This window comes from Callospermophilus lateralis, chromosome 12 (assembly GCF_048772815.1).
Source record: "Callospermophilus lateralis isolate mCalLat2 chromosome 12, mCalLat2.hap1, whole genome shotgun sequence".
In the NCBI taxonomy this organism is placed as follows: domain Eukaryota; kingdom Metazoa; phylum Chordata; class Mammalia; order Rodentia; family Sciuridae; genus Callospermophilus; species Callospermophilus lateralis.
The window spans coordinates 65,136,471-65,163,946 of NC_135316.1; the positions used below are offsets into that span (position 1 = coordinate 65,136,471).

General features: G+C 39.4%; 1 protein-coding gene across 1 annotated transcript; it reads right to left on the reverse strand.

The window, feature by feature from the left end:
• Positions 1–202: 202 nt before the first annotated feature.
• Olfm4 (olfactomedin 4) lies at positions 203–16,899 on the reverse strand. The gene is made up of 6 exons (XM_076872203.2): positions 16,822–16,899; positions 15,909–15,944; positions 14,721–14,873; positions 8,837–9,049; positions 7,655–7,811; positions 203–1,020 (listed from the first exon to the last, which is right to left on the reverse strand). Exons 1-6 carry the CDS (start codon positions 16,897–16,899, stop codon positions 203–205), a joined length of 1,455 nt encoding a protein of 484 aa, XP_076728318.2.
• Positions 16,900–27,476: the final 10,577 nt, after the last annotated feature.

A 27,476-nucleotide genomic window follows, 5' to 3' on the forward strand; every position in this document is an offset into this window, starting at 1 on the left:
TATTTTAGTTGGGAAGTGCATCCCAAAACACAGATGACTCTCAAGAGAAATCATCATCAAATGAGGGCAAATATCCTAAGTCCCTAGAGTGGTAGAACTATGCACCTAAATATCACTACTAAAGAAACACACTTCTAGATTCCTCTGCAGATATGTAAAAAGTGGAGATCATTTTCAACAAACACTGTATTTCTCTTTCATCCTAATGCCTAGCAGTTTCCTGGGGTTGTGGTTGGAAGATAAGATTATAATTCAGAAGGTAGCCATCATTATAGACATAGAGTTTTTGGTCAAAGGGGTGGTAATTGATGCTCTGCACTCTTTCCTTCACCTTATTCACTGTAATGCTCATATGCCCTTCTTTCCCTGTGTTTGTGTCATAGTAGTAAAAAATCTCTTCTGTTCTGGTGTTCAAAGTACGGGTGGCATAGAGAACCCCACAAACCATGAAGGCATTAGAAACAGACGGTTTGTACTGCTTCGTAAACCAAGTATTCAGCACCTCGAGGGTGGTGTCATTGAGTTTGCTTATCACTATGTTACCAGTGCTGGCTTCCGTGGCATAAATCACCCACAGTCCATGCTCATCCACAGCAAAGTCAATATCTTGCCAAGCAACATTAGCGTATGAAAAACGGTTATTATAGGCAGCATTAGGCAACGCTCGAGTCACAGCAACACTGTTAGTGGTCAGGTTAATTTTGGCAATATTCCCAGTGTTGTACCAATTAACATACATGTTGTTGTTGTAAACTGCTGTACCACTGCCTTGGCCATAGCCAATCTGAGAGCTTCGAGCATTTGAGTACAATAGCAAATCATCCAGAGTGTTATGGAGTCTGTAATATTGCAATGTCCTCCCATTCGTCTCCAAAGGCGCCACCCAATACTGCCCTTTCTTTGGATTCTGGGGAGAATAATCCCGACCCCAGGCACCATAAAGAAAGGAAAACCCTCTCCAGTTGAGCTGAACCACAGACGGTTTGCTGATGTTCATCACACCACCGTGACTACAGCTTCCTGTAGAATGAGAAAAGGAAAAAGGCTTTCTTAGAGACAATGAATGACAGCATACAAACCGTTTAATATTCTAAGAACCAAAGGCATCCATCAGTATTTTCCCTGTCAAGGTTCAGTGACAACAGTGGCTCTGATGTCGCAGAACCAAACTTCACTTCAGTTTCAGTCTCAAAGTGAATCCACTGTCACATCTACAGAGAACAACTTTCTGCTTCCATGAATGGGCTTTTCCATCAGGGAAATGGAGATAATGAAACTGCCAAGAGCCATATCTAAAAGTTTGGAGGAATCCAGAGAGAGAAAAGGGGAACTTGACAAATTTAATATATTGTCTTCTACCAAAAAAAAAAAAAAAAAAGAAAATTGCAAAATTATCTTTTTTTTTCATTTTCTTATAGCAGAATCAAGAAGGTACAACCATCTCAAAGCTTGCCCTGTTTTCATAAAATCAGAAGGTGCTACTTTTCCAGGGTCAACCCCTGGGAGAATTGTGATGAAGGAGAAGATGATCTTTGCCTCGTCTCCATGTCTGCCTTCTCTATGACCCCCAAGTGAATATCCACATCAATCCTGCTCCAAGCCAATCTCAGGAGAGGAAGTTTTAAATACAGTATTTTATTGATCCAAAAAGATGGTCTAGAATGGTGGGGTTTCAGCCTAGAGAAGCCATGAAGCTATTTTCAAGACAGCATTACCTGCTTTGTGCCCACCATATAGCCCATCGCATAAATCGCTTGGTGATCATCTTGCTGCAGAGTTATGAGGCGAGTCCTGCTGTTCGTAACCCATATGCTGCTGTGCCACAGCATGACAGGCAAGTATTTCATCCTTCCCATTCTGACACGGTCATTGTCACAATGTGTACAATCAAGTGGGACCAGATGCACTGGTCCATTGAATCTGCATTCCCTGAAACACGTGTGTAAATGACTCAGCCTGGGCAACCGGCCCCTAACATTGAACTCCCTCTGAAATGCCTGCCAACCCAAAGTGCTTATAAATGAAGCATATAAATAAATGCATAAAAAATGAAAAAAAATTCCTCCCAGGTTTTAATAATATCTATCCAAAGAGTTGAAGGCATATTTTGGGGGGTCTTAACAAATACTCTTTAAAAAAACAGTAAGGTTGTTTACAAGACAAAAAAAAGAAAACTCAAATTCAACTTCAGGTATATTTAAGGTCATTTTCCTTCATTCTGCTGCTCAGAGCAGAGCAGGTGAGGAAGAAGGGAACAGAACCTGAATCACTGGATCTGGCTTTAAATGCTTGGAGGGAATTAGGAGAGCTATGGAGAACACATGAGTGAGCTGGAACCAAAGGCAGAGCTCCAAAGAATTGCCTGAGATGAGCACTGAGGGGTTTAGGGGAGCCAGGCACTGGTCTCTGAGCCTCTGCCTCTGCCCAATATGGAGAGACTCATTCCTTTCCTTGCTGAATGCTTCCCCCTCTACCTTCTTCACTCAAGGACTGACTGCTCAGAGGGGAAACCATTACTAGAAATCCTGCTTTTATTTTTTCCAATCTGCTGGGACGTTTTGGTCCCAGAATTAAATACGTGCTCTTTAAATGCTCTCATAAATACACAGTTGGTGAGAAAACCAGCCAACCATACAACAGGTAGAGAAATGAAACCACTCTGTACCCAACCTCAAATAATTTTGCATATCATTAAACAGAACACAGTCACAGGTTTATTTTAATAATGCATGCACCATTTCATAAATAAAAAAGCAACGTGTGTTCAACCAAGAGACTGTTCTCCACTAAAGAAATAATAAATAAAATTATAAATTATTATTTCTTCTCCTCAAAGTGATCTCTCAGATGAATGCTTGTTTGCTTTTGTTTATGAAACAATGCATGAATTATTAAAATAAAGTTAGTGGTGTGTTCAGTTTAGTGATAACAAAAACTGTTCCAGTTTCCATATGCTACAAACTGGATTTTTTAGTTAAAATATCTTCCTAAAAACTTATTATTCAACTACATTTCACTGTGAGGCAATGAAAGAAAATCACTTTTTTTTCTTTCAGATTGGGAAACTTAAGAATGGTTTGCTTCATTGAATCTTACCTTTCTAGAACGAAAATACCCCACCAGCAGCAACAAAATATTTTAGAAAAATTTATGATGCATATAACTTACTCAAGCATTATCATGGGGTTAAAGATAAACCATCTGTCTCTAGATGTAGAAATCTTCAGATATAAAGGAACCAACATAGGCTGAGGGTGTAGCTCAGTGGTAAAGTGCTTGCCTAGCATATGTGAGGCACTGGGTTCAATCCTCAGTACCATATAAAAATAAATAAATAAAATAAAGGTTTTGTGTCCATCTACAACTAAAAAAAAAAACTTTTTTAAAAATAAAGGAACCAACATAAACCTGTCAAAAATATCATTATTACTTGTACTATTATAGTGGTAGTCCTATTATTGGTAGTATAATAGTATTAAATACTGGCAATAGTATTAATACTATTACTGCTAATGGTAATAATAATGGTTCATAATGGTAATAATAATGGTTTCTTCACCTTCCCAACCAATCCTAAACCCTCTCCTGTCCATTTTGTTATTCCCCCTTTATCCTCCAGCCCCTTTGGGCCATTTTTAGGGCTCTTGGCTATGGTCAAACAGAAGTAGCAATAGGGACAAGAACTAAGTTATATCGCTGTCAATGCTGCATATGTGGTGACATTAGTGACAGACCAGTGAAAAGATTATGAGGGGTTTTGCCAATTCCCAGCATCAAACCAACATGGAAACAACAATGAACCTGACAGCCATCATTGCACCTGCTGCTCATCCTCCCAAACCCATATACCCTGAGCTTCTCACCACCATTCCTGGTCTCACACCCCTCCCAGCCCCTTCCTTTGGGTCAAAGTCTTAAATACACTTCATTCCCTTCTTACCCATCTCCCATCCCAGCCATGGTCCAAGAACTGTGAAGGATCAGTGGACCATTTGCACTTTCTGGTGGAAGAAAACATACCACAGAGCTTTCAGGAGCAAAAATACTCTTTTAACTACTCCAAAAGCACGGAAGCAAAGAATATGGGGTGTTCAATCAGGTAGGTGAGCTGTTGGAACTGTGTGTGATTCCATCAGTCCCGGGTGTACTCCGCTATTGGAGCACCTTGCAAGGCAGCCTGTTCAGTGACAATATTAACAGACAGCTTCCAATCCAAATCCCAACTGCCATACTCAGAGCTGTGCATCCCTAGCAAGCTATTTAACCTTTTGAATTTCAATTTCCTTATGATAAAAGAAAAATAATAATATTCTGCAAGACCTTTGGACAGAATGAAGTCTTATAAATGTAAATAAATGATAACTATCATTATAATTATGTCATATTACAGGGAGAGTTCACATGACTGTCTCCCCTCTTGAGTAGTGAGTGGTTCTGGAGGTGGCTTTACCCATCCTGGTAACCCCAGGTCTCAGAACAGGATCAGCCACACAGAAGACCAAATTATGATTGTGGAATAAAGGAAAAAAGATTGATCAAATCACTTAAACTCAACTTATCCTAAAGGACTTACCCTTCACCCTGCCACATATCTGACTTTTCAAAAGAGCCTGGCATTTATTCCATAGAACATGATACAAGATGCCCCTTGCACCAGTGAATCTTTGGTTGGCCTGTATATTCATCAGGCAATTTAGCAGAATTCTGGAAATACCCAGGAAAGTCACAGTCATGAGACTTTCAAATATTCTCATCTGGCTTTTTAAAATTATCATGGTTAGTAGTGTCAAACATTAAAATGTCAAATATTTTTGCCTGAAGAGAAACTTAATCTTGGATCTATCAATGCATTCTTGCAACTGGGAAACTAAATTTTATTTGAATCCCAAGGAGAAGAATGCCATTGACTTGTAAGAAATAGGCAAGGAAAATGGTCATAACCCTAAAACACTGAGACTATGTTGATTCTGATGTTGCTACTCAATATTGACCTTTTCTGAGCTTTGGATTTAAGCAAGTCGCCCCATTTCTTTCATACCCTGTTCAATCACCAGCCATTTACTGAGCACCTACTATATACCAGCAAAGCCTGGCATCCCCCAGGCAAGATCCCTGTGCATTTCCATCACATTTTGCCAATGCAGAGTCATTTGAACTCGGAGGAAAAACAGAGGGAGGGCAAAGTCAGTTGTTTTAAGGAAAAATGTTAATGAAGTGAAGGTCAATTACTTTAAATTAGAAAGATATATGAAATGAAGCAGAAAAGGATGTTATTTGTAGCAAAAGCAAATACAAAGTGCATTTTACTGAACTCAAAACACACGTAGCAGTTCTAAGTTCAAGTTGACCATAGGGTTAGCAAACTGCAGCCGCAAGGGAGGAGCCCTGAGAGCACAGAACTACTTTATAGCTGAGACTTGCATACAGTCTTTTTTGTTCTGTGCAACTCTGCAGTGAAAAAAAGCAGACGGGCCAGATTTTAAAGTCCCATAATAGTGAGTAACTTTAATTAAAGTCTCCACAGGCTCACAACTTTGTGGTGCCTGGGGATTTTTCAACTCTGCATTATCAACCAATCCGAACAGAAAGAGAGAGCAAGTGAAAGAAATTGATTTAAAAACATGACAAAAAGTCAGTTTAATATAAACATCATAAATATAATATGAACAAAGCTGGAGGAGGGCCAAGTGGCTTGGCAGGGATCCAGGTACAGGCAAGGTTGTGGGAAAGTGAGTGGAAATCTGGGTTCAATTTGCTTAAACAACACAGCTGGGCTGAGATGGTTCTCAAAAGTCTAAGTGTGAGGGCCTGAGGGAAAGTTCTGGAAAAAAAATCCAACAAAAATAGTCCAATGGACTTACTTGTTTTCCTCCCCACCCCCAAATACTGAGCCATGTATTTTCTCCCCCCCAAACCATCTTTGGGTTTCTGACACCTGACACTCTGAGATGACCAGAGAGGGAAGACCTTTGTGTTTTACCTTCAGCTCTGTCACTACCTGCTGTGTGACCTCAGGGAAAGCAGCATCCTTGCTACTCAAGTCCCCTCCTCTGAGACATGAAGGGGCTGAGACAGGTGTTCCTGAATGTCCCTCTTTACTCTAAAATGTCCTCATTCTGAAATCTGCATAGAAAACTCTGCCAGAAAAGAAGGACTGTTTGCTGGGGAAACGGGGTACTCGTTCCGTTATCAACAGAGGTTGTCACATTGCTTCCACTCTGGCCTCAGTGAACCTTCATGGACCACTGGAGCCTGCTCTCATTTCCAAAACATGTTTACATGTTGGTCCCAGGCCAAACTTAGCCTTAGTTTGTTACAGAAGACAGACCGCTGTCTTTGCCTTAAACATCCTCTGTATGTCAGACTAGGACAGAGTCCCCACTACAGGAGGAGAGAAAAGTGTCCCCTGAATAAGACCAAGAGGCTTGTCACCATGGTCATATCTAATTGAGGCCTTAAAGAAATCAGTTCCATTAACAAAGATCCAGAAACTCGCAGTCCAAAAGGAAACAGGTTGTGAGGGTTGGAATTAATACAGATAACAAAGCCTGTCTGATTTGATGAAAAGAGACGGTACCCATTTGGGCTAAGAATCTTACAGCCCGCTGAGAGACGCTCCCTGTGACATGGTGTCCCTAAAGGACAGGGATGAACACTGCAGCTGAGAGGTTGTCTTTAGTTCACCTGGCAGGGGGCACTGCAGTGCACAAGGATCTGGCCCTGCTGCTGTTCGCAGCAAGGTTTTCATTCCAATTATCATTATTACTAATAATATCCATTGCCAGTGTGTGCGTGCTGATTACAGAGCCCTGAGCTTCCCAGGTGTTGGCTCATTAATCCCCATGGCAACCTTACAAGGTATGTATTATTACTCTCCCATTTTACAAATGAAGAGATTAAGGATCTTTTCCCCCCAGCCACATAGCTGGGAAGCTCTGGTCTTTGGGATGCCAAAGCTATGCCCTTGAGCTTCCCCTCCACTACCTCCATTCACAGAGGCATTTATAGAGCTTCCCACTGGATGCTGTACTTAACCCCAAAGAGGATGGTGAGAGAATGAGATGCCACACGACCCTCCAGAGCTCACAGTCCTGGAGGGACGGCATGGTATCCCCCCAAGTACCACAACCTGTGGGCCCAACCGTTCAATTCTCACGAAATCTCAGGACATAGATTGTAGTAAATGCTCAACAGGGAAGAATAAAGGGAAATGTGAAGAGGACAGGGAAGAGAGGGAAGGAGAATGGGAAAGCAGCCAAATCCAAGGCATATACTAATTCACCAGATAAATAAGCCAATCAGCACTCATAATCCACAGGAAAGCAGATGTCACACATAGATTCCAGAAGCTCTCCCCTGGGCCCCTGATAGCTCCTCTATCACCATAGAGATGGTTTTCCTATCAGTAAATACAGAGGGAACACATGTAACTCGTGGGATTTTGTTTTAAATCAACTCATTGTGCTTTTTCTCTGTGAACCCCAGAATATGTCAGTAGAACTACTTGGGGTAAAGGGATTTAAAACATGGAAGCATAAGCTTAGAACTGCAAAAATACTATCCTTCCACTATTACAATCCCCCCCCCACCCCCACCCCCCCACACACACACATGATAGGACCTGGCTTTTGTAGCAAAAATATGGCCTGCTTACCCGGAGCAGGAGGCAGGATGACTGGATAGTTTTCCTCTTTAGAGGTCTCACATTCCTTCAGCTTGTTCTTTAGGGCCGCGATTTCTCGGCGAATGACAAGGACATTGTTTTTGTCTAGTGTCTCCAGATCCTCTACCAGGAGAGACATATTCCTTATCTAAGGAAATAAAAATTCAGAGTGACTTTATGTTATTGTGCAATTTCTTTCATAAACATTCCAGGGCTGAATTTGTCATTTAGTGAGACATCGCTACAGAATACACCAGAGATTCTTCTGAATGGTTTCATTTGGAAGAATACATTTTATGGTTTAGTGTGAATGCCTGTCAGATCTCAGGCAGATGTGTGTGACAAGAAGAAAATGGCAAAGATTTTTAACAGCTTTAATAATAGAGCACGGACTCATTCTAGGCATCTACAAATGTCCATTAAAGTTCATTTCTAATAACCTTCCCCTATAAACTCGTGTTTACTCATGTTGTCTTATAATTAAGTTTCTAATGAATGATGAGGGCCAGAGAAAACTTAAATTCAAAATACGTAACTAGAATTTGTCAATTATAGCCCATGTCATGACTGTGCTAGTAAATTCTCGTTGATATAAATTACCCAACCGTAACATTAATGTGATGGTCTTTATCCACATATCTTAAAAGCCTTCACTAACACATACTCTCACACACACACACACACACACACACACACACACACACACACAATATTCTTAAAGGAGGTTGCCAGTATGTGAGAAGAATTCCAAGAAGGACCAAGGATTAGAAGGCTGTACAAAAGGAAGAACAGACCTAATGTGTCCACAGTCAAGTAGACTGTGGATTTCTACTACCATGAAGATAAATCCAGAGCAGAAAACACACCCACTCTAACCATCATATGGACAGTTGCTCAGATTTATGTCACCTCCTTTCTAAAGAACTCCAAGGCCCTGGAGCAGGGTTCTGATCATTAAATGACCTGTCTCTCAGTCAATGTGTTCCCAGTGTGCTCAACTAACTGTACAAAAAAAAAAAAAAAAATAGGCCCAAACATAGAATGTGTGGCATGATTGTGAGAAAGGAGCAGACTTAGAACTGGGGAGATGTTGGTATCCAAGTCCTCACATTTGTTCATAGTCACTGAAGATAATTTAGTATTGACCCACTGTAAAGGGAGATCCTTCCTTACCTCCTCTTCCAACTGGTCAACAATTTCTGTGCTTCCAACAAAATTCTCCTTCAGCCGTATGATCAGTTTCTTCATCTCGCTCACTTCTATCTTGATCAGCTCAAAGTCCAGTTCTGTGTAAGAAATGCTATCCTTCTCCATGATCTCTACTCGGACAGTTAGGTTTAAGAGTTTCTTTTCATACACACTGATTAATTGAACATATTTCTTCACCTGAAGAGGAATCAAAAGTCAGTTCCCAAAGTAATATAAAATATTATTCCTCCACTTCCAAATCCTGGAAGGCTATTTGCAACTATTTGATTCCTGTCAATCACTATGGGTTTTCGTTGTGTTTTGTTGTTGTTGTTGTTTGTTTGTTTTTGTTTCTTGGTAAGGAAATGAATCAAAAATGTATTTAACTAGATTCTTTTTTGTTAATCCAAATGCAAACTAAAAAATTTAATTGCAGGCGATTTTGCACTTATACTAAAAATAATTTGCCTCAAAGTCATTATTCATGTATATATTTTTTAATCTCCATTTCAATGCTTGAAGATATTAACTCCTCAAACTGGATCAGAGTCTCTTGCCATCCCTCCTCCTCTCAATTCATTTGCTCTAATCAGGGTTTCTGAACCTGAGCTATTGACATTTTAGTAGATTTATTTCTGGGGGGTTGCTGTGCTGATTGTGGGGTATTCAGCTGCTACACATGCTAGTAGTGCCTCCCAACTCTCCATTGTGATATCCAGAAATATCTCTGGACATTGCTAAATGTTTTCTGGAGAGAAATTACCACCACCACCACCCTCCCTTTGTTTAGAACCATTGCTCTAAATGTAGGTATTTTCTTGAAGAGGGAGAAATATACTAAGTAGCATTCCTTCTTTGGTACCGTTTTAGCAATGAGTCCCTCTGCCCTTTACAAAGTCCCATGAAGGCCCAGCTTACCACACAATATCTGAGTGTATATGCAACAGGAAAGTGCACATTTCATTAAGTGCGCTCACATTTATTCCAAGAACTGATTATTGCAATCAGACCTTTAAATTACACATTTGTTGCATATATTTGAATGTCTGATCATTAAGTTAAAATACTTCCAAAAATTCCCTTGGTGGTTTAGTATATAATTGGAATCTCCAAATGGATATTTCAATAAACTGTTGGTGGCACTTTCCATATCTGATCTCTAAATGAAATGTCATGGCTTTTTAAAGGACCTGCTCATTAAAAGTTGCTGGATTTACTTTCTTTTAAAAAATATGAACATAAGTGATACTTCTGCCCAAACTGTGCTAATGTCAAATGCCTGGATGAATTCGGAGCCAGATGTTGACCTCTAATCCTTCTAATACCAAAAGCAGTCCTAACTTCTGTCATTTTAGCCTTTCCACTTAACCCCACTGTGCAAATTAGAGTAGACTCAGAGGCCACAGACCTAAAGGGCCAGGGTTTCAAGCAAAGAGGATTTTAATGAAAAGTTAAAGATGCAGCCCTTGGCACTGCTAGTGTATCTCCTCAGGCAACTGACGCTCACTGCCATCAGATGTGCCATCCCTAAGAGGCTGAAAGGCTGGTGACATTTTGGTTGATAAGAAGGTTTTCAAAAAAAATTATGTGTGTGTGTGTGCATATATATGGGTAAGACTAAACAAGTCCCCCTCAAAAATACACCCAGAGATATAGAGTGGCCAGGTTTCAGTTTCCACCAAATTGGGCATAAAACCTTGCCTGTGATACAAAAATAATAATAAAGCACCAAGCCATTGCAGAAATGGAAGTTTGAGAAATGAATATGCTTGTTGGCATTTGGTCTTGCCAGCTCTTGGAACAAATGAAACACCCCTAGCTTTCCTGGAACATTTTGGTGGCATGTCGCAGCTGTTGTTCTGCAAAAAAAATGAGTGATTCAACTGTCATCTCTGCTAAATAAAATGTGGCTCTCCCTGATTCTCACAGAAAACCAAGGCATAGCTTAGAGTTTGTAACCTGCGAGAATGTAGGTTGTGCCTGCCTTACCTCTGATACAAAAGGTAGGGTCTCTAAAAATCTTTTGGAGGAAAATTTTATTTTTGAGGTTCTGTAAGCTGATGAAGAAAGCTCAGTGGTGCTCAGGAAAATTGGAATGATCCTCAGAGTTACAGAAAGCAGGAGAAATTTTGAAGATGGATCAGAAAAACCTAGAGTATGAACTTTACTAATTTAAATAGATTATTAGTATAGACCTTGCACATATATGGATTTGTAGTTTGAGAGAGCCTGGACAATTCTGAGAACATCCAGCTCTACGTGGGAGATGCAGGCTCAGTAGAAGCAGTCCAGCTGTGTCTAACCTACATTCCTGGCACTTAATACATTTAGTGGATTTATTCCTCTTCTAGAAAATAGTTATATTAAAAGCAGTGTTCCTAAACAAAGAGAAGGTGGTGGTAGTGGTGGTGGTGACACTGGTGGTACTTTGTGTCCAAGGAACATTTATCAGTGTCTGGAGACAAAACTGGGGGTAGATGGAAGTTACTGGCATCTAGAGGCCAGGGGTGTTGTAAAACAATCCTATCAAGAATATGAATCTAAGCCTAAGAGGACACATATCTGTGTCAAAATCTTTACCTTGAAATTTATAATTACTCCAAATTTGAATATGGAAGACTCGTGTGTGCTAGCCTTCAAACCACCGGCCTAACATTCAGAGCTTCTGCTTCATTTTGTCTGTTATGCACTTACTATGTCATCAATGAAGAATCAAAGTCTGGAAGTTGTTTTGTCATGGTTGCTATTGTATCTTAAAATCTTATAATTAAAAATGTAGTGTGGCTAGCTATTAAGTAGTTTCTCTGGTTCATATTTGTAACAATTTCACAATTCCTTAAAACCTGTGATCATAACTATGGCCAGATTATTTGAAATAAGCAAATGTTCTTTGCAACATACTGTTATTTCCAATAAGTCCTTAAAAATGAATACAACTAGGTTAATTGAAGCTGATGTGACCATCAGACATGGAGCACTTGGATGCTACGCCCACCTGAGCTCAAATCTGCCTTCAGTATTTAGTGGGCAAATCACTTAATTTCTCTAAGCTTTAGCTTCCTCCTAAAACTGAAGGTAATATTATCAAGCTTACAAGATTATTGTGAAGACTAGAGATGATGTGCATTAAGTGCCTAGCTAATGGATGCCCCCATACATTATAGAAATTAATAGAGAAACAGTGATCTCAGTGTTTTTCAATCTGTCTTTTTAATTTATTATATTTCACTGCACAAAGCATTGCTCAATCAATGTTGTTTGTTTATGGGTTGCCCAAATGTCTCCCAGGCTGCTTCAACCTTCTCATGCATGAGGATCTATTAGCAAATGTGTCATATTAAATAACTTGCCCCAAAGACCATAAGCCTCCAGAGAAAGAAAAGAATCCTGAGCTGCCTTTTATGCTGTCCCTTTCCTAAGTACAGTCACAAAAGGACATGTCATAAACAACAGAAAAGTATAAAATGCTTTCAGCATCGTATGCAGAGGCAGCTCCCTGTCTTCTCTGTGTACTGGCACATAATGAATCAATGTAAGGCCGTCAAAACCCTTTTCGGCTGGCCTGCCCCAAACGGGCATTCCCCCAGGCTCCTAGATAAATGGTGATTTCCAAGGCAACCTAGGGACAGCTATAATAATTCACCTGGAAATTCAAAAGCCCTCAGCTGAAGAGATAACTTTGAATTCAAAGGCGTTACTGACCTACTGCATCTCATCTTGAGTCTGCACTGAAGGGTAACAGCCTGGCCAGGAGGAAGGAGAACTTTGATGATGGTAAACGCTCAAATTCCTGATAGGGCTTCACCAGCCAAGAGAGATGACCTTGGGCAAGTTCCTTTACCTCTATAAACCTCAGTGTTTCTATCCCTAAAATGGGAGGAAGGACCCCTGGCTTCTCTCCTTAAAGGACTTGCTAAAGAGGAATATAGAATTGGAAGCATATGGAAAAACACAAATGAAAACTGCTACTGTTATCACCTGTCACATCAAATCAATTATGTAAATCTCAACTGTCAGGTAAGTTTCTTCCTTGGGTCTCAATCACAATCTTTTTTTTTGTGGGGGGGGGGGGAGAGGGACCAGTTACTAATACTTATGGGACTAAAAGTTTTCCTATCTACTCTGCCTTTCTTCCCTGTCAATTATTAGCAAAGCAGATGCCACCTGCACCACCACCCCCATACCTACCTTTCAGGATTGAAATGAAATGTCCCATATTCATAAACCTGGCAATCCACCTACTTTCCCTGGAGCAGCAAGAGGTTTCAAACTGCCCTTCACACTCCTGGCAGCAACGACGACATGCAAATCAGTGGCTTCCACAATTTCAAAGCAAATGACTCTAACTGAAAAGATCTTTACCTAGGATTTTCCTCTACTTGTTATGTTTTTATGCATAACTTCTTATCTGTACTTGATTATGCTGGAATAAGGCTATGAATATTAATGGTTGGAATTTATAATTTAGTGCTGTGCCTTTTCTACTGATTAATTCAAGGACGTTTTATTTCTTAAGAAGCTAGGTTCCTGGAGTAGTCAAACACATTTTCTTGGTCACTCATTTAAACTTAGAATATTTATCTACCAATTCAGGTTGAAAGCAAGGTCTCAGCCTCACCATAATTTTTGTCTTAAAGGATAACTATGTTGGATGTTAAGGTGGTGAAGCTTAAATTTCTGAAGAAAACTTATTTTGAGTCTTGCAGTAAACCCAGAGCTCCTTGTAAATTAATGGAGTTGTATTAAATAATGCATAATATGATCATACTCTAGCTTGGACTTCACCTGTGCAGAAAATGGGAGGCTTTCTAATTGATTTGTAACTTGAATGAAAATCCGGAAGGGGTCAAAAGTGGAAGGCTAAGTCACATTGCTCCAGCCAGCTGGGAGAAATGCAAAGTGTTGAGGATAGCTTCCTCTGGCCAGAGAAAAGCAGGAAACAGAGGCTTCCAGTTAAGTTTTTAAGAGACCTGTGAGTATAGATTCAAATTCCCAAGGAAGCCTCGGATTCTGATCTAATGCTGGACCAGAATGAAATGCTCTTGTGGAAACAACAGAAGACAAGTACCAAAAAACAAAGGAAGGAAGAGAGCAAACTGTAAAGATTTAAATGTGTATGTGTGTGTGCACACGTGCGTGTGTGTGTGTGTGTGTGTGTGTGTGTGTGTGTGTGTGTGTACACATGCATGAGTGCAAGCACAAGAGAAGGGAAAAGAGGGAAGGAAGGGGAATGAGAGGGAGAAGATTTGGGGGAGGGAGAGGGGAGGAAAAAGGAAAAGAATAAAGAATCATCCAAAAGGAAGAGAAGACCAAAAAGAGTCAAAGAGAAGAGGAGGAGGAGGAGGAGGAGGAGGAATCAAGAAGAAAACAGAAAGATTAGAAGGAATAGACAAGAGACAGGATTGAGGCAAAGGGAACAAGAAACAAAAGCAGGAAGGAAATAGAAATAGAAGGAAAAGTGAAGGAAAGAGAAAATAGACTAGAGAACTAAAGAGGATAGAGGAGAGCAAAGAAAATAAGGCAAAGCTGGATGAAAGATCTAGAAGAACAACAAAGGAAAGAAGAAACAGACAAGCGAAAACTGCAGAGCTGGCATTTGCAGGGAGAACTTGCAGCCTCTTAATGACTCATGAGAACCACAGCCCTGGAGCGAGCCTGCTGTGGACACCCTCCATCCTGCCTTCTCACCCTGCCATGAGGAACTACAGAGATGGACTGTGAACAAATGCTAGGATGCCATAAGATATAAATGTGCTATCTTTGGTACAGTGAAGAATGATTGCTTCTAATATACCAAACAACCAAGTGCTTTGTTTTGCTTCTTTGCTATTTGTTCTTAACAGATATTGTCTTAAAAGAAAATGCTTACTGTAGAAAGCTCTTTCTCAAACTTCACAGACAGGGTGTGAGCTATGTACTCCAAGCGTTCCACTCGATTCGCAGGAAAGGTGGTGTCTGGCAGAGAAACAGAGCACTGGCAGGTTCCACGTTCATCCACAGAGCCGGTGAAATTGGAAAATGACTGTAGATAATAATAAGGTAGACATCAATAATAAGCTGGAAAATGAGGGGTTTTTGGCAACAGGAGTGACAGAAATTGGCTTATCAAATGAGGGCTTGGAGGCAAGCAAGTGGAGTCCAATATATAAACAAATAGGATCACAGAAGCAAGCTGAAACTGGGATGTTGTCATGAGGTGGGGACCTCACAGAGCATTTAATCACATCTCTAGCTGTTGGACTACGCCACTGTGTCCCCAGCCTTTACCCAAAGAAGATTCTTCATTCTTGAGGAGTCTTAAAGGAAATCATTACCATCTATACACAACTTAGCAAAGAAAGGGAAAGAAAGAAGTGATGAGAATCCTTAAATTTAAATATCAATTCTACCACTTCCTGATGTGACTTAAGTCTCAGTTTCCTCATCTGTAAAACAGAGATGAGGTTGTCTCAGGATTTGTCCTCAGGATTAACCAAGTAATGTGAGCCAAGTTCCTGGTACCTAGTAGGTGATCTATTTGTTGTCAATTTTCTCTTCTGTTAAACATCAAAAAGGAAGACCTTCCCTCACCTTTTATCCCAATCCCAATCTAATTCATCCCAAGTGGGATGAGGAAGCCGCCAAGGGTGTGGGCTGGGGATAATATACAATGCAAATTCATCTTCTCTCTTCAGCTGCGAAATTGTATAATTAACATTCTTCAAAATGGAAATAAATACACCATTGGTTAAAAAACTGAGCAGTGTATGAGTTTTGGAGATTTTGTGCAAATGTTTTAAATAAGAGTTCTCCAGCTTACCACTTGCAGGAAAGTCATTTTAAAATATTTGATGTTTCTTTAAGATATTCAGGCTCACACTTTGGTGCTGCTGCATATTTTAAAATGACAGGTTTGAAAGATCCTGTTTTTCTTTTGTCCCCTTTGAACTACCCCAAGGGGATGCTGGCACAATTAACATTTTTTTTATTACTACCATTGCCTTACAGAGTGGGACTCTCAGCAGCCGACTGTCTGTGCCTTTTAATGATCTCATCTGAAGGCCAGCCCAAAGCTCACCTGTGGAGCATCAGCCTGAAGGGACTTTTCATAGAACTATGAAGGAGAGAGCAGTGGTTTTCAGAGTCTGAAGACTCAGGCCATGACTCTCAACGTTCAAGTCAGCCAGCTGCAGCTGAGGTTGCGTTCTCTCTGCATTCTCTGTGTGTTCTCTACCCACCTCCAAGACTCCTGAGTAAGCCTGGCCTAGATGCGTATGCCATCAGCCTAACCCAGCTGTGACCTCTGGGCTAATTAAGACTTTTGCAACCAAGGGATTTTTTTGTTGTTGATATTGTGGTTTTACTATTTTTTTTTTTTAAATTTAGCCTAAGTTTCTTTAAGATAATCAGAAAGGGAGAAAAAAAAATAAAAAACAAAAAGTACGTGTCTCAAACTCTCCTTGCCAGGTAATTTCTTGATATTGGCCTCAATTTTCTTTTCCAATCACATCCCCACACCTGTAAGAATCAGTAAGGAAGAGGAACAAGCAGAATGCTGAATATTGGAGAGGGGATGGGGTGGGGAGGGGAGGAGTCTTTGCCAGGGATGAATCAGGACAGGAGGAGATACACCAGCCTGTCAGAGAGGCCAGCCTCTCTCAAACTCAGCTCTATCACTGTCTAAAATTAGAAAGACTCCAATTCGAGCATGCCAGGTCTTTTATAGGAAGGACCAACAAATCACAGGCTTTTGAAGAAATAGCTTATTATAATAACTGTCTAGCAATAAAAAAAAAAAAAAGAAAAGAAAGAAAAAAAATCTTGCATTGCAATTGACAAGAGGAGGTTAATTAGCTGCCCAAGACAGGGTTGGACCATCTTAGATTTCTCTGAAAAGCTCTGTCAACTCAGGAGACAGCAGATATCATCAAGCAGTCTCCAGACATTCAACTAGGAACCACTAGCTAACAACTTTTAGTCTTGAAGTTCACCTGAAAGACAGACAAATAATTACGAGTCTTGCTGACAGCCATTCCACTGGTTTCTATTGAACATCTCTGTCCCAACATTGCGGGCTTCTCTCCCGCTTATCATCAGCCCAGCATGCTCAGCTGACATCAAAATGGTCCATAAGTTTGATCGGTGTCTCCCATTAGAGATATTTCTGCTCCTTGAATTCAAAGACAATGAAGCTAATGGTGATGAGTCTCTCTCTGTGGTGAATGCTTAAACTCTACTTGAGTGTAACGTGAGGACTGGGAGACAAAGACAGATACTTGTCCCTTTGGCCTTTGGAAAGATATGTGATCCCCCTGGCAGAGGGCAAATAGGATCCTGTGTGACCCACAAAACACCCAGTTCTGCTTGGTTCCCACTCAGGACATGTTCAATTAACATTTACTGATGTATACAATATGTAAGACTCTGGCATAAGATGATTAAGACCAATTTCAGCCAGGAATCAGGACCACCATCTTTATGAAATTCTTAAGGTTTGTGTGTTTTCCAACCATCCCAGTAGCCTGACTCATTGTGGTTCTGATTCTGCTAGTTACTGCACAGAGCAAAGCATCAAGCCCTTTCCTTGTCTATAAAATGAGGCTGTGAAGCAGCCCCTTCTTTGGAGGCATGCAGAGTGCTCTGAGCCCTACGGCAGAAGGTGCAACTCACATTTGTGATTTAAGGTTGCAAATGGCTCTAATTAGTAGCCAAGTCTAAGTGCCCACAAAGATTCAAGGCATAAAATAATGGTACTCAACATTTTCAGCGTACAGAAAATGATACGTTTGGAACTTGCTCAATGACAGTTATAAAAGGGTTTTCCACCACTTTCCAAAGAGCTCATCAAGCTGACAGCCAGCCCCAGAAAATTAGGTTGATAGTGGAATTGACACCCAGTCCACTATAAAAAAAAGAGATTGGAGTTGTAACACTGAATCACCAGAGGGAGATAAGTAAACTAAGAAGGTAATTAGAACCTCAAGATACAATTTAACCACCATTTCTTATCTCCTTTTAAATATTTGTCTTCTTACCAGATAATAGGCATTTTTAATTTCTCTTTTTTCTTGACCTATATTTTATTTTATATTATTTTAGCTGATCTTCCCCAAATGCTGGTTTTTGATTCGTGATAAAGCTTCATAACAAATTATTGTTTGTTAACCTCACTTTGAAAAATATGCTAACCAATTCTAATTGTCCCCAGAAATTGTTCAGTATCATGGGATAAAATTATGCATCTGATTTCTGGCTACAAAGAATGCTTGTGCATATTCATGATTCTGAAAACTTTCTCCTCTTTAAAATAAGGAATTTTCATCTATTCTCCCTAGAGATAGAGAAAGCTGTGTACAGAGAGATGGTATTCATTATAAACACCCTGAAATCAGTTAAAAGCAGGGAGAAATAACTGATTTTGAGTTATATAACTTGCCAACTTAGTGACTTTAAGCCAAAGATTTTACCTTACTAAGCCTCTGCTTTAACATCTCTAAAACGAGATCACTTATTTTACCTGCCTCTTAGGGTTAAATAATATATATTATGTACTTAACCTGGTCCTGGTCTTTTAGGTACACAGTGACAATTATTGCTATTGTCTTCCTCTAGGATCTCTCCAAACCATTTGCTAGTCATCACATTTTCATTGTCTACATATTTGGATGGTGCCAAAGAAAGCAAGCAAACAGTATCCCCTTCACCCCTTCTCCCATTCACCCCTTCATTCAGAAGTGCTTATATAAGTAGCAACCTAATTTGTGAATGAAGATCCTAGAAGTGCAGAAGGAGGAGGTTTGATGGAATCTGGACCTCCAACCCCAAGTTTTAATGAAGCAAGCTTAGCCTAGGAAGTTTTATAGTGTAGGCCTCTTACAGAAAGGCTCAAAGAAGTCACAGATAGGGCTGGGGATGTGGCTCAAGCGGTAGTGTGCTTGCTTGGCGTGCGCGCAGCGCTGGGTTTGATCCTCAGCACCACATACAAATAAAGATGTTGTGTCTGCCAAAAACTAAAACAATAAATATTAAAAAAAATTCTCTCTCTCTCTCTCTCTCTCTCTCTCTCTCTCTCTCTCTCTCTCAAAAATTTATTAAAAAAAAAAAAAGAAGACACAGATAACTGTTTTGTTTTTTTGCTCCCAATCTCTCACCCCTCCTTGCCTGGTCTCCTTTCTTTAAAGGAGATCTAAAGAAGACTCATCCTCCAAGGGGCTGGGCTCACCATGTGTCCTACATAGGCAGCCTAGCCAGACCAATCCCTTTTTAGTACCTGGGGGTTTTGTTGGTTTATTTATTTTTTTACTGTAGTTGTTTGGCACTGGAAATGGTCTTAAGGATTCCCTATAAAGAAGATCCAAAAGAGTTAACATTCCTCAGGAAATGTCCACATGTAGAGGCACTTGCTAAAAACCAAAAATTCCTCCCCTTACTTCTCTCTTCTTTACAAACTAAGGGCAGAGAAACTGCCTGGACTCCTCCTGGAGCATCACGGTAACTCCCTTGAGGGTTACTTTTTACCATGCTAGGGGTCCCTTCTTGCCAGCAAATCAATTTAACAAACTTTCCTGGAGCTGCTACTTACAGGGTCCCTTCCATAAGGATTCCTACCCCAGACTGCATGTGAGAATCACCTGGGGATTTTTTAAAAATATCTGATATTTAAATATCTAAGTAGGATAGAACCCACACATTTGGGCCTTGGGAGTCTCATGGCCACTGGTCCTAATGTGCAGACTGGTTTAAGAACCTCTTTAAAGCATAGATTCTTTCCCCAAAGCCTCCAGCTGGAGAACTAGGATGTTCTCTCTTGCTAACAATTTAATTATTTCACCCAGGTTTTAATTCATTTCCAGGGCACCTATAGTGAACAGCAAGAGCCATAAATCTTTTAGAGTGCCCAGGTCTATCCATCCATGAAATTGTATTTAGGTCCCCAAAAAGCTAAAGGAAGGGAATGAACACAACTCACTCAGACTCTGGGGCCCCCTTACCTGCGGTGCAGCATGGCCTTTTGGCCAAGCTGTGGCTGCTGGCGCTACCCAAGAAGCCGTAACCGGGTCTCCAAGTTCAGTTAAAACTGAAGTTGGAGCTACAGACAAAGCCTCCGGAAAGTCAGAGGTCCGGAGTCTCCGATTCTCCAATCCTCCAACAGCAGAGCTGAGAACGAATAGATGGGGTAGCAGGAAAGCAAGGCCCCACCTCATCTTGTCCTCTTGACAGGATCCACTGGCTTCTGCCCAGAGCTCAGGGATCTCTTATAGTGCCCAGTGGGGATTTCCCCATGGCAAGTGTGTGGGGAAAGAGGAAGCAGCCAGGGAACACTTGACCCAGGAGGGTCAGGATGCCCAGTAACCTGAGTCATATCCACATCTCACCGAGCCCTACTCTATAACCTGCCCTTAGATCCAGATTATCCCTTGACAAATATTAACTCAATTGTGCTTTTTCAAGCCCAATATCTGCTTACCAACTCGGTATGCCCTTTAAAGAGATGGGGTCAAAGATAATCTCTGTGAATAAGACAGAGTATACAAGTTCCAGGAAGGAAAAGCAACTCTGGGTCCTTTGTCTGGAAGCCACTTCTAGGTGTGATCTCACACTTCACTGAATGCTGTTTCCAGAGAAGGTGAGGGCACTCACTTTAGAGACCCCGAGTCCCTCCCAGTATGCCTGAAGCTTCCCTCTTCAGTGTTCACTGTCCAGGTTGTCTCTGACCATTGCAGTGTCTGCTTCTAGACTAAGTTCTATAAGGCCCACTTTGAGGCACACTTGTTGAGCCACCCAAGAGTGTCTTCTTATTTCATGTGGGTATGGGGATTAGAGGCAAGGATAGGAGCATTTTCTCCGAAGCTTCCTTGGAAACTGTAGGGTCTATCGATATTATCTGCCCCAAAGGCCATCTGTGGTGAAGATCAAGGTCAGCAACTGGTGACTATGGTCAGCTTTCAGCGGGAAAGACCTGTATTTTTAAGCAAACACCTCTCATATTCTGCCCTATGTAGGATTGTCAGATTTAGCAAATAAAAATAGAGATCCCCAGTTTCAATTTGAGTTCCCGATAAATTACAAGTTTTAATATTGTATGTCCCATGCAATATTTGGGTCATACTTATATTAAAATACATGTTGTCTATTTAACATTCAAATTAAACAAGATTATCCTGTATTTATCTGGGAACACGAATTTTGGAGCAGAATATTGACTATGAAATTCATTGTTCTCTATTGCAAGCAATTCCGTCTTGGCTTCTTTAGCCCAAAGTTCTAGCATCATCCATGCACAGTCTAAGAAAGAGAAAGCACAGAGCATGTGTGAGAATGAAAATCAGCCCACTGAATCCATTATTCTGAGGTTGAATGCTATGAATATGGAGAAGAGCGTGTCTCTACCTTCCATCTCGATTTCCCTCTTCCTCCTGATTCCCACCAAAGCAAAGGGCAAATGTGTTCTCATTTGCTAGTAGCCTCTGCCTGAGACTATAATGAGCCTTCCTTGTCCCTTTTTTCAAAGAGCACGTTGGTGCCCTTGTCAGGGGGAAAAAATCTCATTAACAATGGCCGCCCGTCGTCATGACTACCTTTGAGGGCTTCTATGGCCAATTCTTTAGAAGACCCCTTACCAGAGGGGTTATATTCCTGCAGAAATGGGGCATCAGTTTTCCCCCCACACAAAGGTGTCTTAGCCAGGAAAATCACCTCCCCACTGTGCTCATAAGCTGCTTGATTCCTGTATGCTTCCATAGTTTTCAGAATAAAACTTTAATCTATTTGGTTACCTCAAATGCACAAAAGCATTGGTGATGCCTCAGTAATGAGATTATTAATAATAATTGTTTGATCAGTTCCTCCGCAAATACCTTTGTCCTCAGAAACAGCAAACCTCCTGTTATTTTTCAGCCTCAAAGACAGGAGAAAATTATCAGGGCTGCAAAGCAAACACTGTTTTATTTATAAAAATGTATTCCAACCCTGGGCTCTCTCTAGAGTATGGGGTCACTGAAATTCACTTGAGTAACAGATTCCTCACTGACAGCTTGGAAGAAAGTTACTATTTATGTCCTTTGTTAGGGGAATTTCCCCAAAGCACTACTTCCTGTACGATTGTACAGGGAAAATACCCATACACACATCATTTTAACTTAATCCTCCTATCATTAAAAAATCAATGCCAAACATATTTTGTTACTTTCAGAAGAGTGCACATTAGGGTCCTGGTGTAAAAAGGACATCAGAGGCCACACTTAGTCCATAAACTGACACTCAAAGCTGTGTGGCTGTGACTTTTTTCATGCCAGTTGACTGCAATTGACATGAAACAACCCTCAAATCTGTCAGCAAGACCAGTAATCACATGTAAAAATAATACCCAATTGATACCATTCATTCACTGTGAAAAACAGTCCCCTCATTAACACTGTGTATTAGCACCTATTCCATGAAAATATCAAGCCCTACAGTAAGTTATAAGGAAAGAAGAAAGCATAAATTTGATAAAGAAGTGTCCAGTTATTTAGGGGTGACAGGCCACATTGGGGAATATACTAGACAACAAATTGAACACAACACCAATTGCTTGAATACTAAGGAAAGACTGGATGGTGAACCAACCCAGGTAGGTCAATGTGTGAAGAACTTGCTAGCTGGAGAAGTTCCTGAGGATGGAGACTATGACCCCATGTAATCTCTGGCACCTGGTCCAGTGTCTGGTACTTGAGGCCCAATAAATAGTAGCACACTGAGGAATATATTTAAGAAGTGAATAAATGCATTCCTACATGAGTGAATGATTTACAAGAATTGGGAAGGAAGTGCTTAAATAACTATTGAAGAAAATACTGTTTAAATTAGCATGGGAGAAAAGTGAGTGCCAAGCAAAAAAGTTAGCTAAGAGAACTCAAGCAAACTGAATCCTTTCCAGGGTCATGATCATACTCATTCCCTTGCAATCTCATGTAGCCAACCCAAGTAACTTATCCTTGGATCAGAGCTCCCAGGGTTGCTCCTCTGCCAGACTCAAATCCCCAAATTAACATTCTAATTATCTAAGCACTTCCTAAATCAGGAACTACCTAAATTCAGCCATCCCATCAAGGTTTGGAATAGTCAAACCTCAAAATTACAGAATTTTCAGCCAAATACTTGTGTTTTCAATCTGCCGAAAAATCATCAATATGGATAAAATGAAAACTCAACTAGTAACAAGGGAAACTAATAGAAACCAGTGCAAACTTCTGGGCAAATACTGAAAAGCAACCACAACAGAAATGCTGAAAGGTGGCAAATGCTAATTTTTTAGGAGACAGTGAAAGTTCACATCCTTCAGAGAGGAAGTTGAGTCTAACGAGCTGCAATGGTGCTCACAAGTATTTCCTTCAGTCAAGAAACACCCAACACACACCACCATCACCAGTGGTGGATGGACAACATCCCTCAGGCTCATCCCAGTATCACAGCAGATGGCTGCCCCTGAATTCTCCTAACTACTGCATTGAGACACTCCTTCATTTCACTCCCACAAAACATCAGAGTTTTCCATGCTTCTTTTTATTCTGTTTTATTGAGGCATTCTAATTATACACAATGGTGGGATTCATTGTTTCCTACTCATGTATGCACATGATATAACAATATGATTTGACCATTTCCCAGTATTTCCCCTTTTCCTCTCCTCCTCCTCTCCCAGTTTCCTTTCCTCTACTCTATTTATCTCTCAACGATTTTCATGAGATCCTTAACACCCCACCTTTCTTTTCCTTTTTCCTCTCTAACTTTCACATATGAAAGAAAACACACAACCCTTGACTTTCTGAGTTTGGCTTATTTTGCTTAACACAACATTCTCAAGTTCCATCCATTTTCCTGAAAATGACAAAATTTCATTCTTCTTGGTGGCTGAATAAAACTTCAATTATATATATATATATATATATATATATATATATATATATGATATGAATTATATATAATATATATAGATGAATATATATATGAATATATGATCATATATATGAATATATATGCATATACATATGCATATATATCATGTGGGATATATATATGTATATATATATATATATAATTATTCATTCATCCATTAACAAATACCTATGCTGATTCTAGTTTGGCTATTGTGTTGCTAAAAAAATAGATATGCATGTATCACTATAGTATGATGATTTTAATTCATTAGGATAAACACTAAGGAGTGGTATAGCTGGGTCATGTGGTGGTTCCATTCCTAGTCTTTTGAGGAACCACCATACTGATTTCCATAGTGTTTGTACTAGTTTACAATCCCACAGTGTATAAGTATTCCTTTTCCTCCACAATCCTCTTCAGCATTTATTTGTATTCTTGATGGCTGCCAATCTAACTGGAGTGAAATGAAATCTCAGGGTAGTTTTAATTTACATTTCCTTGATTGTTCAAATACGTTGGATTTTTTATATATATATTTTATGGCCATTTGTATTTCTTCTTTTGAGAATTGTCTGTTCAGTTCAGTTGTCCATTTATTGATGAGTTATTTGGATTTTTGGTAATAAGTTTTTTGAGTACTTTATATATTCCAGATATTAATTCTCTGTCAGAAGAATAGCTTGGAAAGATTTTTTTCCATTCTGTAGACTAACCCTTCAAATTTTTAATTGTTTCTTTGGCTGTGAAGAAGTTTTTTAATTTGATGTCACCACATTATTAACTCTTGACATTATTTCCTGAGCTTTAGGGATCCTATTGAGAAAGTCATTGCCTGTGAGTATATGTTGGAGTGTTGACCCTACATTTTCTTCTAGCAGTTGCAGAGTTTCTGGTGCAATTCCTAGATCTTTGGTCCATTTTGAATTGACTTTGTGCAGGGTGAGATGAGGATCTTCTACATATGGATAAATAGCTTTCCCACCACCATCTGTTAAAAGGACTTTCTTTTCTCCAATGTCTATTTTTTGGCACCTTAGTCAGTGATGAGACAATTGTATCTATATGAGTTTGTTCTGTATCTTCTATTCTATATTATTGGTCTATAGGTTCATTTTTATGCCAGTACCATGCAGTTTTTGTTACTATAGCTCCATAGTATAATTTGAAATCAGAAATCTTGATGCCTCCAGCATTGCTTTTTTGGCTTAGAATGCTTCGGCTATTCTGGGACTTTTATTCTTCCAAATGAACTTTAGGACTGGTTTCTGTTGTTGTTGTTGTTGTTGTTGTTCTGTGAAGATTTTCTATTTTGATGGTGATAAGACGGTGATTAGACTGAATCTGTAGATCACTAATATGACCATTTTAACAATAGCAATTCTGCCTTTCCATGAATATGGAAGGTTTTTTCCCTTCAATCTTCTTGTGTCTTCTTCAGTTTCTTTCTTCAGTGTTCAGAAGTCTTTTACCTCTGCTTAAATTTACTATTTGCTATTGCAAATGGGATTGTTTTCTTGATTTCTTTCTCAGCAGGTTCATTTTGGTGTGTGGGAAAGCTCTTGATTTTTGTAAGTTGATTAATTTGTTTATCAGCTCTAGCAGTCTTCTGGGTGAAGCTTTTGTTTCTTCTAAGTGCATGATGATATCATCTGCAAACAGTGCAGACTTCTTCCTTCCTATTTTTATCCCTTTTATTTCCTTCTCTTGCCTAACTGCCCTGGCTAGAATTTCTAATATTATATTGAATAGAAGTGGTGGGAGTGGACATCCTTGTCTTATTCCAGATTTCATAAGGAAATGCTTTCAGTTTTAAACCATGCACTATGATGTTGGCTTCAGGTTTATCATATATCATATTTTTGATGTTAAAGGTAAGTTCCTTCTATCCCTAGTTTCTGGAGAGTTTTTAACCATGAATGAGTGATGAATTTTGTCAAAGGCTTTCTCTGCATCTATTGTGTTGACTATATGATTTTCATCGTTAATTCTATTTATGGGGTACATTACATTGATTTGTGTATGTTAAACCATTCTTGCAACCCTGGAATAAAACCAACTTGGTCATTATGTATAATCCTAATATGTTGCTGAATACAATTTGCTCATATTTATTAAGTATTTTTTCACCTAAGTTCACCAGAGATATTGGTCTGTAGTTTTCTTTCTTTGATGTGTCCTTAACTGACTTTAGTATGAGGGCAATACTGGCTTCACAGAATGAATTTGAAAGGGTTAAATCCCTTTCTATTTAATGGAATAAGTTGAGGATTATTGGCTTTATTTCTTATTTAAAGGTCTTGTAGAATTCACCTGAGAATTCATCTGGTTCTGGTCTTTGTTGGAAGTTTATGTTTATTATTATTATTGTTATTTATTGCTTTTATATCAGTTGTAGTTATTAGTCTGTTCAGGTTCTTTTTGTCCTCTTGATTCAATTTAGGCATGCCATATGTGTCTAGAAATGTATCCATTTCTTATGGGTTTTCTAATTTATTGGAGTATGAGTTTTCAAAGTAGTTCCTAATGGCTTCGCAGAATGAATTTGAAAGGGTTAAATCCCTGGATTTCTGTGATGACCATTGTGATTTCTACTTTTATATCTAATTTTATTAATTTGGGTCTTCTCTCTTTTTCTTTTGTTTAGCTTGGCTAATAGTTTATCAGTCTTGCTTATCTTTAAAAAAAAAACAATTTTTTTCATCGATTCTTTATACTACATTTTTTTTTTAATTCTCTCATTGATTTTGGCTCCAATCTTAATTATTTCCTTTCTTAGGCTGGTTTTGGAATTTTTTTCTTGTTTCTCAAGAAACTTGATATGCATTATTAAGTTGTTTATTTAAGATCTTTCTGGGGGCTGGAGCTGTGGCTCGGTGGTAGCGCATTTGCCTGGCATGTGTGAGGCACTGGGTTCGATTCTCAGCACCACATATGAATAAGTAAAATAAAGGTCTACCAACAACTAAAAATATATTTTTATAAAAAGATCTTTCTGATTTTCTTCTGTAGGTACTCATAGCTATGAACTTTTTATTTAGAACCAAATTTCTTATGTCTCAGATATTCTGGTATGTTGTATCATTACCCTTGTTTGAGTCTAAGAATGTTTAAATTTCTCCCCTGATTTCTTTTTATAAGCCATTCATCATTCAAAAGCATGTTTTTCAATCTCCATGTGTTTGTATAGCTTCTGTAGGTGTGTGTGTGTGTGTGTGTGTGTGTGTGTGTGTGTGTTGGTTTCTAATATTATTCCATTAAGATTAGATAATACACAAGAAATTATATTTATTTTTTGTATTTGCTAAGAGGTATTCTGTGGTTTAAAATAGGTTCTCTTTTGAAGAGGATTTCATGAGCAGCTGAGAAGAAAGTGAATTTGGCTGTTAATGGATGAAATAGTCTATAGATGTTGGTTAGATCCATTCAATTTCTAATATTTTTAGATATATCCTAAATATTGTAAATCATCTAGTTATCCCTCAAAGGCATGGTGAGTTGGTTTCTCCAACCAGAGGTGAAGTGTTTTCTCTTATTGCTTATTTATTCCTTTGCCAGAGTCTGCTTGCCCCACATTACCACACCTTATTATAATATCTGGGTTCTTAGCAAGATGTGTTTTCTCCATAGTTAGTTGCACATGTCTAGCCCCATATACCTCTCACTGTGAGAAAGAGGAGAAACTCTTGCTACATCTGTGAGATGTTGTCACCTGGTAATTCTTAGGGTA